At 37.6% G+C, this 16,497-nt stretch overlaps 1 protein-coding gene across 2 annotated transcripts in view; it reads left to right on the top strand.

The window, feature by feature from the left end:
- The window catches only part of EVC (EvC ciliary complex subunit 1), a 51,310-nt gene that overhangs the window by 22,867 nt on the left and 11,946 nt on the right, over positions 1 to 16,497 (top strand). For both annotated transcript variants that reach the window (XM_052681654.1, XM_052681653.1), the window contains exons 12-14: positions 8,529 to 8,741; positions 14,437 to 14,546; positions 15,788 to 15,998. In XM_052681654.1, the coding sequence (XP_052537614.1) occupies positions 8,529 to 8,741; positions 14,437 to 14,546; positions 15,788 to 15,998 (534 nt within the window). The remainder of the gene's footprint in view (positions 1 to 8,528; positions 8,742 to 14,436; positions 14,547 to 15,787; positions 15,999 to 16,497) is intronic.

Genomic DNA, 16,497 nt, shown 5'->3' with positions numbered 1-16,497 from the left:
CTTCTTAATCTTACTGATTTGGAAAAAGTGTGGATGCATCATGCCTTTACGTCATCTTTAATTATTTTCTGTCTGCACTGAAAAATAAGATAACTTGATCTATCTGATGAAGACCAAAAGCGTAGATGGCAGTGACCTTTAATTAGGCTGAAACTAATCACTTTTAGCTCTGCAGGATCCTTGTCATGATTAATTATGACCAGATCAGGGTGTTTTGGAAATTTGTTCTCTCCAGCACGTCAAGATAAGATACCCACGCAATCTTAATTAGTGCTGGTCCACATGCATTTTTTAAAATTCAGCTGAAAACAAAGTCTTTGTATTAGGAATAAATAAACAGTTTTTACTCGAGTTTTATGTTATTCTGCAAGCAAGCAACAGGATGCTTGAGAAAAACTACTGCTTTGGAGAAAGGTAAAATTTACTTGCAGGGCTATGGCCACAAATCAGAATAAATTAATTGTACAATACTGCTTAAGGAAGGTCAGCATGTCTGCTAAAGTTACTGTGCATGCTCAATTCTCCAAAGTTAATGACTTCTTCTCAAGCCCCTTTTTCATTTCACATGAAGTCTCTGGAGACCAAACATTTTTTCCCCTGCATAGTTTCTCTTCATTTGTGAAATTATGTTGCTTTCTTTTGTTGTGTATTCTGCTTTAGTGACATTGAAATCGGACTGAAAATCCTACTTCTTTCAACAGTGTGCTAGGTAAATTTTCTTTTCCATTAAAGAAAAATTGATCTAGGTGAATTAAGTGTTTCTAGAATTGCCAGTTTGCCAGGAGAGCTGCACGAACTTGAACTCTGCCAATTCAATCAACTCAAAGCCATTATATTCCGTATTATGGCTGCTCTCATTCTTAGACAAACTTAACGCTACCAGACATGAAAAACTACAATAAGTAAAGTAATCCAGCTGGCATCCATTGGATGAGAGTCCATAAATCTGAATTTCCAATAAAACATTTACAATAAAACTTCTTTATTGTCATGTTTTACGTAATGAACAACTGCAACCCCTTAGTCCTAAATGCAGATTCTACAAACTTCTCAGTACATCTTATAAACAGCATAGACTGGAAAGAAGAGAAAGTACAAATTAGCATAACCCTACTGTATATAAATTGAATTGTTCTGACTTCTACAGCTGAGGGAACTGCAGTAGTTAAACATTTTGTCAGGACAAAAAAGCAAACATTTGATTTTGAGGGAAGGAATTGCATCTCACAATCACAGTGCTTTTCAGTCTTCATCTGTTTCAGCGCACTTTCAAATCAGAACTATTCCTTGGACAAGCCTTTCCCTGGGCAACAGGGCTTCACATCTTTCCATAGTTTTTCCAGCTTTCTGGAGGGCGAAGTTACTGTTTCCAGTGGTGAAGGCAAGAGAAATTTGAGGTACTCAAATTTCCAGTGTAGAGGTGTGACTGCAGGTCTAGTAGACCTGAGCAAATAATTATTAGATTAACTGGCTACCAACTTCTCTCCCAAGGTGATATTCAGCCCTATGCTGCAAGCCCTGTATCCCAGTTGGGATTGAATCAGCTTGTTTGTAGTGCCAGCTGATTTGTGCACACCTACTAGCGCTGCAGAGCTTATTATTTTAGTTCCAAAAGACTTGTAGTTTAACCAGTAGTCATTTGCTTAGCAGAAGCTCTTTTCAGTTGCTTTTTATCACTCCAGTAGAAACTGAAGCCTAGTAATATTACTGAGAAACTGGGTGGTACTCTCTATATCTAGACCAACGAGACACACTTATCATGCTCCTCACTTATATTCCTTAGCCTATTGTCCACAGGGCATCCAAAGACTGCAAGAGAATTTCAGAAAGATTCATTCATACATGGAACTAGAGGTAGTTAAATATTTAGTTATTCCTAGTTTTTATTTTGTGGAACATAAAAATTAGCCTTGCAAAGCTGTGCAAAGTTGTTATGCTTCCCACCTCTCCAAGTTAAATAGCCCTTAGCTTAGGCTCTTTTTTTTCTTCACTTGTGCACTAGTACGACTTATTTCAGCAGTCACCTTGATTTGTCCTAGTTTAAATGAGCAAGGAAGCAAACGTGACAGACTTAGTTGCTTGAATAAGTAGAAAAATAACCTCCATGCGAGAGGTGATATTAGAATGTAGGGAAAAGGTCAGCATATAACAAACTAGAGAACCACTGAATATCCTAGGGATAGAAGAAAATATGTCACTTCACTGTATTTGCCATTCCTTTGTGGGAGAATATCCTTATCTTGTTCTCACAATGTTCTTCTAAACCCTGCTCAAAACTCTCCGCCATTTCTTTTAGCTTTTTTTGCCTTTTAAACGTGAATTCGCCGAGATTTATATGGCCTTCTAGCATAACGTAGCCTGTAGTGTTAAAGAACATCAAGGAATTGTTCAAATTGGTGATTAAATATATAAAAAAGCAGTGATCTGGAAGCTGACTCTGTTTGCAGAGAATAGTTGAGTAGGTTTGTTTTGTCAACACATGAATACATCAATTAAAATGATTTAACTGAGGTCAGTGGAATCCATTGATGCCTGAAGTGCATGAAGGTGTTGTATTTAAAAGATTACATAGGACTTTTCAGCGATGCTAGTTAATTAAAATAGTACACTGTGGGTGAGTAGTCTTGTAGTGAGTAGGCAGTAACAAATTGTACAGTCCAAACTGAGCACTGTTGATGAGTGATTTTAATTCACACAGCGTTGTAATTGAAGAAAGAATTGTGTCAAAGCTAACTGAAAGGCTCGGCCTAATATTTAAAAGGTAAAGGTAGCCCTTGGAATTATCCCATACACAGGGGATACTCTGTTGCAGTAACAGTTTGTATTGGTTTGTACAGATATTGAATTGCAAGATTTAAACTGAAATTTTCTTTCATGTGACAGTGAAAGCCTCCACATCCCCCAACCCCATGTATGTGTTATTCTGTTTCTTCTGATGTCTTGGTAAGATAAATGGCTAGCTCCTTGCAAGTCTGTCTCAAATTTAGCCCATCAGATACTGACCAACCTTTAATCCTTTCTCTGGTTATTGTTTTGGTTTTTTGTTTGTTTTGTTGTTATTTTTGTGTGTGTGTGTGTGAACTACCTGCTTATTTCAGCAGGGAAAGGAGAATTGAAAAGAGATTAATGGTTAACAGCTTATTATTAAGAAAACAGACATGCAGATTATGCAAAATGAAATCGATTAACAGCCAAGAATTACATAGTCCCTGATAAGATAATTATTTTTCCTCAGCTTTAACATCAAAAGCGTAAAAAAAACCCACACAATTTACTGTCATTTATAATTCTTTTCTGGTGATAGCAGTTCACTAAAATGTTATTTGATTTTACTTGACAGAACATAGAAAAGCATAAGAATTTAGATTAAAAGCTATTAAGTATTGAGCATTATCAACAGGCGAAGCAATAAACATTTTATGAATGAGTAAACATGAATGTGAGGTGAAGCAAAATATGTTTTTTCCTCAGTTAATAAAAGGGAGAAAATGATCTTTGTCAAAATTTTAAGTTCAGGTTCCTAGAGATTTAACTCTTTCATTTCTTTCCTTATGTAATTTCATTAGCATGAGATATGGTGTAGATCAGCTTTTCCCCATCTGTCCTGAGTTCATGACGTGAAGTATCTTCTAGATACCAGTAGTGTCTAAGAACACTGAAATTATAGAAGAATGTATGATCTTCTGAAATTCTTTCCTTAATATGCCCCCTTAGTAAGTCTTTGGACTTCTGGTGATGATGAAGTGCTCTAGGGCTTGACTAGAAGTTTTAATTCTTGCAATGAAATGCTATTGTATCCAAAGTTAACAAGTAACTATTACAAGTTAACAACTAACTGTGCCATTGCCTCTTGGAGATAATATGTAATGGAGTGGCTGGCATTTAAAATACAGTGCAACCAGCCTTTCAAAATATATTTTCCTGCTTCAAAATGTCATTATTCACTTTATTCTCATCTGCATGTAAAAACCGCTTAATCATTTGAGTTTGAGGGAAAGCATTAATATTGTTCTTTGGATCTACAGTGAAATCTGATAAACCGTGTATTTCCCTTGGTTTTTGACAAAATTCTATATTTACTGCCTTGTTTGAAATTCAGATGCATTCAGCATTTTAATGTGAGACCATTTTATTTCTGCATATACTCTGTGGTATTTCTTTATGCTTGATGAATTTCTCTGGAGATTTTTTGAAAAGCTTTCAGATTGACTGCCAGGTACTACAAACAGGTTCATTCACTGTTGCAATCAGCTATTCTATTAATGGAATCAATTTGAATAAATTTCATTAAGTAAAAGTTCTACAAGCAAGAGATGACATATCAGTAAGTTCACAGAAACTATTCTGTAGAAATAAGATGTTGGTAGCAATAGGATTTCTTAACGGTTTTATTATTTTTCTGTAGAAGATAGACTTAATAATATATATCGTGCTGTCCTTGATTATGGACAGACTTACTGCTGTTTCATATTGAGTACTTTCCTTAGAGTACAAATAATTTTGTACAATTTTCTTAGCTTGAACTATTTTCTTTCCTGAGCAGCTTGACTAGTAGATGCCAACCCTATCTACAACAAGGGATTGGAACTGGTGGATGGGCTTTTAACTCCCTTCCAACCCAAGCCATTCTGTGATTCTATGATTCTTGAGTCACATGGTAGAATTTGGTTACACTTGCATTTTTTCCTAAATGTAGACTTTTCATTTTTTCTAACAAACTTTACAAGGCTATTCCACTTTGTTTCTGCAAGTGCAGTGTTAAACAGCATAGCCATCACATTGTATGTGTATGTTTTCCATGCAGAGCACACTGTAATGTTGGTGTTGCACTGACTTCATGGACTGCTATATTCTTAGAATTATATGTTTGGGTTAAAGAACCCAGTGACCAGATGAGAAGAAGTTAGTATTATGATAGTTAGCACTGATGGTGGTTTATGTTGTGATCCTGGGCTGCAGCTGAGACCATTAAGTGTGCGGGATTTGTGGCCTGCACAGAGCAGAATTTGCAGTAGTAGTTGAAGTGTTCTCTACTGTTGACAATCTCTCTTTCAGGGCCTAACAGCACTTGAACAGGTCTCCTATCGCTTTGCCTGTTTGCAGCATCTAGGAGATGAAAAATAATACACTCAGTCCTGTTCATCTTCCATATTTTCGTCCAACATTTCTAAAGGCACTGTTGATTCCTGGATTTTTAGTCCTACTTTCTTGTCTTTTCACATCAATTTCAACAGGGGGCTGCAAAGTACTTTGCAAATGATGAAGCACCTGTGACTGAAACATAATCACATTTTTTCTGAGTAACTATGTACCCGCTTCAGTAGCACCAATGTTAAATATACAAAATAATTTGAATCTGTGGGGAATGCAAGCAGAATGCTGTTCAATTTATTGTTAAACAAAATAGCATAACAACAAATAACAAAATACCTTCTTTAGGTTCTGTGCAGAAGATTTCCTAGTAAATAATAATACAGGGTTGTCAGCATGCCAAGCAAATACTATCTGTTTTGAAACAGATAGTAGAAGTTCTGAAGCAAAGTATGTTGTAAAATGATTAGTTGCCATAGGCAGAACTTTGTTTGCTTCAGAATAAAGTTCCTTAAGATCTTTGCCTCAGATCTTTTGAGATTGTAGTAGAAATGCCACAGAATCCTCTAGACTCTGAACTGTTGAAGACACAGGAGAATTTCTTCTATCCAGAGCATCCAGTAAAGGAAGAAGAATTAGCTTGTGTGGAAAGGCTAGAAAAGCTCAGAGAAGAGACAGTTTACAGTGACAGAGTTTTTTAAGTGTGACATAGGATACAGAGGTTAGAAACATGGAATCTGAGTTTACTTCAAATCTCAGGATTTAGAGGCTTGAATTCTAAAATCAAGAAATAGCAGCAATGAGAACTCAAACCATTTAGCATTAGTGTTGACAAGATAAGCCACGTCCACTACAAAACAGTTCATTAAGACAATATAAATCCTACTTTTTTATTATAACAGGAACTAGTAACTATAGTAATTAAGGAAGAGAGATCCTTCCTTTGAGACAGGATTTACCTATGCAGCAGATTGTCTCTGCAGTGATATGTACAGCCTATGGCATTTCCCTTCTAATGAAGCACATTTAAACCAGTAATTTAGAATGCACTTTTCAATGTTTCCCAGTGCCTAGTTTAATTATTTAATCTGGGAAGTTTTAGCAGAGCAGACATAGCTACCTACACAGTAAGCATTTGCTGGCAACTATCCAGAATTCTTTGGAATGCAATTTCTTGTAAAACCACTTTTAGTTTATAGAAGAATGGTCACTTAACATTGACTCTCCACTGCCCTGTTCCTGTGCTGCCAGAAACACCTTGAGGTCAAGTTGCACAGTCTTGGCCACACAATATAGCCCTGCCAACCAGATCGTTTCCTAGTAAGAAAAGGCTCTGTGTGAAGAAATAAATTACTGTTCAGATGTTGCCCTAATGATACCTAATGGTCACGTCCACATTGTGAGCAGAAGTGAGACAAGTGTTACCAGAAATGAGATATCCAACTGGTTGTCTACAGTGTCTTCACACTGTCAGTTCTGTACAAGATCCAGTTTCTGGAACAAGTAGCCCAATGTGAAAGGATTCTGAACGCTTTGAGATTAAACAGAGTTAGTGGGAGCTGGATTCTGAAAACACTGCGTGTTTTTGCTTTTAACAGGTAAGAGAATGGAAGAAATCAAGACAGCAGATCTTGAAGGTGTTATGAGCACTTTTGATAATGTTGTGTCTTGACTTTATCCATAAGAGGAGTTTGCTGCAGGGAGCTGTAGAGCTAAGCTATTTATTGTTTGTGAAACAGCTCATTAATATGGTGATTAGCATTCTACATCACAGGAGGAAAATAATAATCTTGTATTCAGTGCACATCTTGCAAACTTTACGTTAAATGAGAAATACAAAATATTTTCTTGTTAAAATGTGCCCACTTGATGAGTACTGATAAGCCTAAACACTGAACATATAAAAATCTTGTGAAAATGGTATGGGAGCCTAAAATTTATCAGTATGGGGGCATATGCACAGAGCCAGATTTTACTTGCAACATAAATTGTGTTTATTTTTTGTTTCTGAGTACTTGACTATGCAAATTTATCATCTCTTTTTTTTCTTCTTTTTTTTTTTTTTTTCTAATCTTGTTTTTATGATACCACATCTAAGAGTTGGGAAGTTCTTATAGAATAGCGTGTTATATCAGTGTGCCCCCCAAAACCAGATAAGTTCACTTGACATTTTTATGTATATAAGCTGCAGACAAGTGTTTTTGACATTTAGATAAAAACATCTGTACATGTGTCTCTGTTGTGCTGCGATTGAGAGATTCTGGATTTTGATCACTTAAGAGATTGTGATTAAAACCATATTTAAAGAAAGACAACAGCCAGAAGACTTGAAGTACTTGTTTTTGCAACAGAAATGCTGCAAAGAGTTTTAAAAATATTAGCTGCATTTTAAAAGAAATGAATAAATCTTAGTATTTTCAAGAGGGCTGAGTGATTTACAATGAAAGCAAAACCACGCAGACTATAAAGCTTTTTTGATTGCTATGACAATGTTGAAGTCACACAAAACCAGCTCTTCATCTTGCTGGCGTGCTGCAGTGTCTGTGTGACCTTTCCATGTCTTTGTTTTGTCTCTTCCTCTAAGGAAAGCTACCTGCACTCAGTTATTCTCCTCAGGGCTTACCTCAAATTTCTAGCAAGTTTGCAAACACAGCTTGTGTCATGTCACTGTGTATTTGACATTGAAATTGCAGGTTTTGTAAAGGTTTAGTAGCTTGAATACCATGTGACTAAATCGCCCAAACTCTTCTTGTGAATGACACGGCCTCGGCAATTGAAAACCACTCACATGAGACTAGTTTTAATAGAATCACCAGCAGATGTTTGTTTTCCTAAGCTTGAAGCTGTTCTGCATCAGGATGGATTTCAATAATTCTGTCCTTCCAAAAGGCATTAAGGAGAGTCATATTTTGGAGCAATAACTATTAATGTGATCAGTGTCAACTTTGTCTATCGAAATGCTGTACTGTTCCTTTTAACTTGTGCTTACTTCTTGCCTTCATTCATGTCAGCACCTTTAAAAATATGCCTAAAATTTGTCATGCTACACAAGGTTCTTTCCACTCAAACAGGCAAAATAAGTGAATTTTACCACCTGTTACTACAGCCAGTAGAACATGGTATTATTTGCTTTGCAGTTGCAGGTGGACAACAGTTAGGAGTCAGAATCTCATGCTAATGCCACTATGGCATTTTAAATACTCTTTTGCGCTTTAAACAAAAACATCTGTGTTGTTACAGGCTCCATTTACAGAATCTGCTCTAACTCAAGCATTACGAGCATTGGATTTTATCTCTAGGTGTCACTAGTCCTGTACAATGGCTGAAGCATTATTCCTCACTGGTATCACGCAGCATGCAGTGAAGTAAGTAGCTGCAAAGGGCCATGAGATTTGCTTTCATCTATCTCACTTTGTCCCTTTTTGTCCCCCTGGTAGGAGCTGTATTCTAAAGCTTCCCATGCTTTAGCAGAGCTGGTGAATGAGCTGTTTCTTCAAACACTGCCTGCTGTGACCGGCCTCTCTGTAAGAGAATGTGAACTTCTGAAAGAGGACTGGCAGGAGAATGTTGTCCCTCAGTTGGAGAAGTGGGACAGCCACCACCACAAACGCTGGAAGCTGTTCCAGGAGCAGCTACTGCAAGAAAAGAAGGTAGGAACCTGGGACATTAGGGTCTAAAAATGGGATATGGAAAGAAATAACCTATATATGAATACACAGACCAGAACCAGACTCAGGATGGGCAATTTGAGATGCTGTAAGGAGTGAATATATATGCTGTGTGTGTAGACTCTCACAGAAGTGTCAGAGAGTAATTACTGAACATCTGTCCACAGTGTTTGACAGCTTTATCAGTACATAAACATTTTTTGGCAAGTCTTCTGTCTGATTCCACAGTGTCCTCAACTTTTGAACATCTACAGAAACAGTTCAAAAAATATATATTCATCAGTTTACAGAAAAGGAAGCATTACATGATTCTTACGTACATACTTCTTAATCATTTCTATGTATTAATACTGTAATTACTAGAAACATATGATAAATATTCTACATAAAATGCTCTTCATAAGGTGAAGAAACACGTCCATATTTTTCATTCTGTTTGTGCCCAGCACATAGAGGGCAATGAGACAAGAGAAAAGCAACAGAAATAAATCAGTGTTAGGGCTCCTCTGCTCTGATCCTTCTGCAAACCCATTGAATGTCAGACATTGCTCAAGGTCGGAGAGGACGTAGTTTAACTAGTAGATGGATGTAGTTTAACTGTAGAGGATGTAGATCACAAGTGTAGAGCTTATTCCAAAGATTCTGTATGCATTTCTTCAGTACTATCATTGGACACAGTATGTACGAAGATTGAGTGGAGGAACTAAGACCCTAGGATTGTTTCTCAAGGGATTAAAAGGATTAGTTCAGCTCCAGCAGCCGGCTGAGGAGAATAGTTCCTTAGACAGCACTGTATGATTAATGCATTATATTTGAATTCAGATGTTCCAGTAATGGCCAAGCATAGGATAGTTAGATTTAAAAGCTGATTTTCAATATTTTCAGTGTACTGTAGCATTCATAATATAAAGCAAATGGTTTCCTAGCTGGGCAAAAAAAAAAAAAAAAAGAGAAAAAAAGAAAAAAAGAAGAGAGTTTACCGACATCATTAACAGTAATTACTGAGCTATAAAGGAATTCATCTAAATAACTATATAGCCTTCATTGGTCTCTGGGTCACCAGCAGTGTAGCTGGGCATTCTTCAACATAAAAATTGCGTGATCAACAGGTAGGGCTTTCCTAAGGATAAGTGATTCTGTGCAATGAATTTCTAGGAAAGAGTTTCTCCTACTGGGAAAATATGTGACTCTTCAAGAATAAACGTTTAAATAGGTAGTTCTTTTTCACTTACACATGGTTTTTGAAGTAGTTTGAACTAAACTGGAAAAAAGACTGCTCTATCTCTAAAGAGAGTTTGTAGGGAAACAGCTACTCCATCAAGGCTAGGCTGGCATATTTTCCTGTATAAGCCAGTGTGTCACAGAATTAACTATATTACATTTAAATGCAAAATTCACTTCTTGACTCTTTCCTAGTATTAACACAGCTACATGTACATTTAAATAGTGAGCTGACACCCATATCCTACTGAAAAAAGTACTTAATTTCCACCTTTATAAAAGGAGGGATCAAATACTTGTGAGAGGTGATTATGACATTTGGGAGATTCCACAGATGTTGCAGTGCTGATGACTAAAGGTCCGTAAATCAATACTTATATTAACAGGCCTTTTAATTTATCAGGCATTTTCCAGCAAGAAATATGTCTCTCATTTGCCTTTTGACAAATATACTGCAATAAAGAATTGCTTAGTCTTTACAGCCTTAGGAAGCCTAGCACCAGAAGGGTTTTCACCAGATTATTTAAGCTTTCCAAGGTGGCTCAAAAAGAGATTTTTCCCATTTACCTGAACTATATTTGTTTGAGATTATCTTTTTACATTTATACATACCTGGAATATGACGACCTTTGGGGAAACAGAATCTCTTCAATGCACGAAAATTAAAATTCGGTTTCATATTTAACTTTTACCTTATAAGCTTCAGAATATGAGCAAGGCAAACAGAAATAATTGAGTAATGAAAATAAATTGTGAACATTTTCCCATGTATCTCCTGCCTCATGATTTCCCTGGAAGAGCACTGCCATCTGTTACTCAGAGCAGGCTGCTGCACTAGGGTAGGTACTTGCTTGGCATTCAGTATGCATCACACACCATCTACAGGCTGTTAGAAAGAAATTGCTTTACTTCGATTTCCTGAAGAATCTGTGCTAAAAATGTCAGAGAGCTTCACAAGAAAGTGAGCTTACTTGGATCTAATTTACTGTTGTATCTGAGATCTAACTCAAAGTATTTTATGGGTTTCATTACCTACCAAAGGCATATTCCACGTATTTATTGCCAAAGAATAATGCTTAATGTTAGCTCTGCTCCAGAAGGTCTTATAATGGACTTGTTGCCAGGAGACAAAACACTGAGAAACTTACAGAGACAAAATGGGGTGAGGAGTTTTTCATCCATTCCCACATCATTGCTTGGCACCGATAGAGGCCAATCAGCAGCTGCTTATTAGCTTTGACATGTGGTGCTTTTTATTGCTTTCTCTTTGTTTTTCTGATACTAATTTATTTCATAGTGATAGGAATGGCTTATCTTTTCAAATAGCCAAACATTCTGTGGAGCTTTGCTTCCCCATTTAACATGATTTTTGCCTCAGTCTTACTGCAGCTTAGGAATCAGAGACCCCAGCTGTTCTCCAGACACTGACTGTGCAGCATGATCGTTTTCTCCATTCTTTACTAATCTATTATTCTTTAACAGTATTTTGAAATCACATTGTAGTAGACAATTTCTGGGATGGGAAGGAAAGTGGTGGAGGATGCCAGGTCCGGGGAGCTGAGAGCTGCCTTGTGCCACAGTCAGCCTAGGCCCAGGCTGACTTTCTAGGGGCCATTTTGATTCCCCAGTCAGTGCTGACAACACCAAGACATAGAGATGTAGAGGAAAAAACACAACTCAGGTACAGGAATCCTGTCTAAAAGTGCTGGATCTCACAGCGATATAAAGAAAGCTTTGAAAGGCTGCTGGCAACTTATCCTGGTGTTGGAAGAGCAGTGCAGTGCTCACCTTTTTACAGAATCACAGAATGGCCCGGGTTGGAAGGAACCTCAAGGATCATGAGTCTCCAACCCCCCTGCCACAGGCAGGGTCACCAACCTCCACATTCAGTACTAGACCAGGCTGCCCAGGGCCCCATCCAACCATGGCCTTGAACACCTCCAGGGATGGGGCATCATCTTTTATTCTTGCTTGATGAAATAGTTGTCTCTGTTTTGCTACTTTTAAGTCAGAAGCCAACAGCCTCAAATTAAGATTCCCAGGGGATCTTCAGTATAGTGTGCGTGCATGCATGTCTGATTTTTTTTGCAGTTTTGGGGATAGAAAATACCTAGCCCTCTAGGTCCATCCCGTTGAGCAGCTGAAGTGTTACTTGCAATAAAGAATATACTATTCTCTTCCTGCTCCCAGTTAGTCACAGAATCACAAAATTGTAAGGGTGGGAATGGACCTCTGGAGATCACCTAGTCCAAATCCCTGCTAAAGTAGGTTCCCTAGAGTAGCACACACAGGTGGGTGTCCATATTGGTTTTCAATACCTCCTGAGAATGGGACTCCCCGCCTCTCTGACCAACCTGTGCTCTGTCACCTTCACAGTGAAGTTCTTTCTCATGTTCAGATGGCACTTCCTGCATTCTGGTTTGTGCCCCTACTCCTTTGTTCTGTCATGGACAGCACTGAAAGAAGTTCAACCTCATTCACTTTACTCTTGCCCATTAGATATAGGGCACCCTGCTGGCTCATGGTGAACAATTTCCTAGTGACCTTTAGAGGCAAAACACCGATTTAGTATTTGGTTCAGATCTCAAATCTTCCTTATTTACTATCTCTACTTAAATGTGTAATAACTGTTCTCAGACTACTTAGTAGTTAATGCACTTCTCCTTTTAAGTTCAATAATTGTGCATAGGGGATACTTTTTGTTGGATTCTAGGATTTCTATTGATCTCAGAGTGAAGAGGTAATTTTTGCATACAGCCTATGTTAGATGCAGTCTCAGAAGATGACTCATTCTTTCCCTTTATAAGAAATTCTACATTCTCCATTGCAGAACTATTCTATTTCTTTTGCAATTCCTATTATAGTCCCTGTCTTTGTTATCTATCATTCTGAGTGCCTTTTTTGGGTAGGATATACCACCAGCAGCAGAGGTGTTACATTTTTGTTTCTTGACTGTAATATTGTATCATTTACAAATCTTGAAAATGTCTCCTGTCTTACATTACTTGGGAACCTGCCTCTGTACACTGTTGGAGAGCAGCTGGGAGGACAGGCCCTCAAGAACAACAGCTGTATGAATAAACGAGTCTCTAAAAAAGCTATTATTTTGAGGAAATATTTTATATCTGTCATCATGATACCTGGAGACATGGTAGACCTCAATGTGTTATTTGTAGTATGCAATCACAGATGACATTGTGCTTGATTGGGCTCTTTGATTTTAAGAATGAGCCTGGCTCAAATTAGCTGAGGTCTCACTTCCCGTGCACATCTTGCAGCTGCTTGTGAGAGCAACCAAGAGTACTCTGCACTTCTGTTCAGGCTTCTGTGGTGTGTCTCTAATGGTCTTTCCATCTGTGACACAGACTGCCAGCCCATCCTTTTCAGGCATCTTGCACAGGAGAATGTGCTCTGGTAATGTTTTCTACGTGGAGAGGGTTCAGTCATATGTACTGCTGAGTATGGTGCAGAAAATGCACTATCCAGGAAAGAAATACATTTTTCTTTTAAAGCCAGAGAATATCTGGTTTCTGATGTTCTGCACTCCCCTGGGGAGTTAATTCTGTGTTCACACATAAAGTCTCTCCTGCACATATTGGTGCTTCCCAAGGAAAAGACTATCTAACCCAATATGAAGGCCCAGTACCCATTCCTAATTCCTTGCACTAAGAGGGGCTGCAATTACACACCTACTTTTTTGCTACACATATTGATCTGGTGAAATCTTGTTGTCTATGATAATACAAAATTTACTCCCTCATGTTGTGTATGAGTCTAGGACATGAAGTGAAGCTATCAGAGAGCTTGAGTATTATATTTAATTTAGGGCTCTGTGTATGTCTGCAAGTTACCTGCTTACACTCAGCTGCCAACTTAGCCTGAAATACACTCTTCATCTCACAGTAATGGAGTTTGGACCTTACAGTCATTTCATCTTACAGCCTATTATTCATTAAATTCTCTCAATACAATAAACAAAATCTAAGTCTATATCTCCAAAAGTTTAGTCCAATGAAAAGTCCATCAAAACATTTCAAGATTCTTTAATTAAATATCATCTTGAAGGAGCTGTAAATGTACAGTCAAAAACCTAATCACAAAATCTCTATTTCTTTTTTCACTGTGTAATACACATGAAAGTGTGGTGGAGGATGATTATTTTGTTGGGTTGAAGTAAAAATGACGTCTGTACTAGTGAAAGAAGTCAAACAGAAAGCCCACTGCAACTTGCTGATAAGAGCTGATGCAAAATGTTGTGCCACATTGTTCTTTTTTCATTGTTCCTCTATTGCTGAAAATCTTTGGGGAAAATATTGGGGAAAATCTGTAGGAGAAAGGGAAAGAGAGGATTACAATTTTTAACAAAAATAAAAATAAACCCCTGATTCATCATATGGGGATCAAAGTGATGAAAATGAGAGTATCTTAAGATTGCAGTTTTTTCTCCTGCTTTTAGGTATGGATAAATGAATACGCTCTCACTTCTGTGATGCAAAAGCACCTGTCTGAGAAACAAGAAAAGATAATGCAAGGTGTCATGAGCAGACTGGGCTGCCTCAGTGATGAGTAAGTATGATTTTATCAGTAAGCAGTGTGGTAAATCTGCAGTGCTGCAAATGCAGATAAACACCCGTGTATGTTATGTTGCAGAAAGCAGTGCTGAGGGATTCTAAGCATCCTCAAACAGAGAGACAGTTACTGTACATTTTAATCTTCATTGGTAAAAAAATTTTTAAAAAGAATAAAGATCACAGACTCTTTATAAGTCTGAAGTCTTCTCTGATTAGTCAATTGATATGCATTCTGAGTATCTATTGCTATGTTTGTGAGTAATTCCCAATCTTGAACTAGATTCACTTTGCTCTCTGTATGTCACATTGGAGTAACATCCTTCAGCATAAAATGTTCAGTCTGGCACCATTCAGCTCTATCTTTGCTTTCTACTATTAGAATACCATGGAAGTGACTCCTCTCTTTCATTCTCTGTCCGTACTCACTAATGAAACTTCCAGTTTTATCAGCTAAAAGTCTCCTTAAGAGACACCTTCTCAAAAGAAATTCTGTGTTATCTGCCTTGTTTTGATTAAGATGCCAAATGACTTCATTCACCATGGTATCCACATCACCATAGATCAATGCATTTAAACACTTGGCTATCTGGAATATTAGTATTACTGCCACCACGCTCCTTTATTTTGACTGTACTTTTCAATTCAACCTTGTTTTCATATTCTCCAACTTTGACATTTCCCACAGTTTGGTATCTGGACATCTCACAGTGCCTTACAATTATACAAGTTAGATACAGACACAAATCCGTTCTGCAGAGTATCATCCCAAGTGCACACAGATTCCACTTGCTTTGTTCAGTCTTCTTGAAAGTGTGTTCACTTGTTCTAGCCCTGCCTGTGCTTCCAGCTAACGCTAGCTTCTTCAGCATCTCTTCAGAGTGTGCTTCTTTGCTAATCCAAGGCATGTTCTCCTGCATTTTCTTCAGTTTGAACTTCGCTGCACTTCCAATTACATTCTCTTTTCATCTTATTTCAGGTCTCTTATGAAAAAAAAAGAGTAATTATAATTGAATATTTATCATTTTTCTTCCTATTTTTATTATAATTTAATTTCAGCATAATAGAATTAGAGGTTTATCATAGCAATATCCATTCTCTATATCTGAGAAGCATTCTAATGCATGCTTTGTGGAAGTGAACAGTAACTGTCATCTTTGAGCAATGACTTTCCTGACCACAGGTGTGCAAAATCAGCAAGCAGCCTAGCTAGTGATTTTTAATGGTCTTTTTTTGCAGGTCTGTTAACTACATATTTCAAAAACAGCGGCTCTTTCTGTGTTCAGTATGGAGAAGATTAACTCTTCGAAGCATTGGAATGGCAGCTTTGACCCGCATGAGGATGTCCAGAAAAAAGAGCTTGCTCCAGGAGCTGAGAGAGCAACATATGCTACAGAAGGACTCCTCAGCCTGTCAAGATGAAGATCAGTGGCAGCTACAGAAGGCAGTGGTAGGTACAGTATTCTGGAGGGTTTTGTCCTGAGTTCTTAAGTGCCATTGTCCGGCATTAGAAGTAGCCATAGATCTCAAATATAAAAACATTCATGTTCCAAATAGAGAGAAAAAATCCTGTCAAAAATGCACCCATCTTTACATAGGAGGCACTTAAGTATTCCTTTCTAGTTTGGGCAGACATTTAAAATTCTCTAATACTTCATGCACAGTGTATAATTGACTCTACGCAAGTTACTGCTTTATGGTAAGAGAAACTCCTACTAACTCTTCTAGAGATCATAATATGTGCTTGAAAATTCTTTTCTTGAATGTCGGAAGAAGTTATCTATTTCCTTCAACAGACCTAGCAAGTTTTTTATGTACTGTTGTCATTTTTCATTCTTAATCTTTCTGGTTAATACTAGATCTTGTTGGTTATTCACTTACCTACACTGGGTACTTAACTAGAACAACACCATGTTGCTGAAGTCAACATCAGAGGAACCTTCCTAGCA

Source organism: Tympanuchus pallidicinctus, unplaced genomic scaffold (assembly GCF_026119805.1).
Source record: "Tympanuchus pallidicinctus isolate F22 unplaced genomic scaffold, pur_lepc_1.0 scaffold2, whole genome shotgun sequence".
Lineage (NCBI taxonomy): Eukaryota > Metazoa > Chordata > Aves > Galliformes > Phasianidae > Tympanuchus > Tympanuchus pallidicinctus.
Note: the sequence above shows the minus strand (reverse complement) of the source record. Positions and strands in the feature narration are given on the sequence as shown.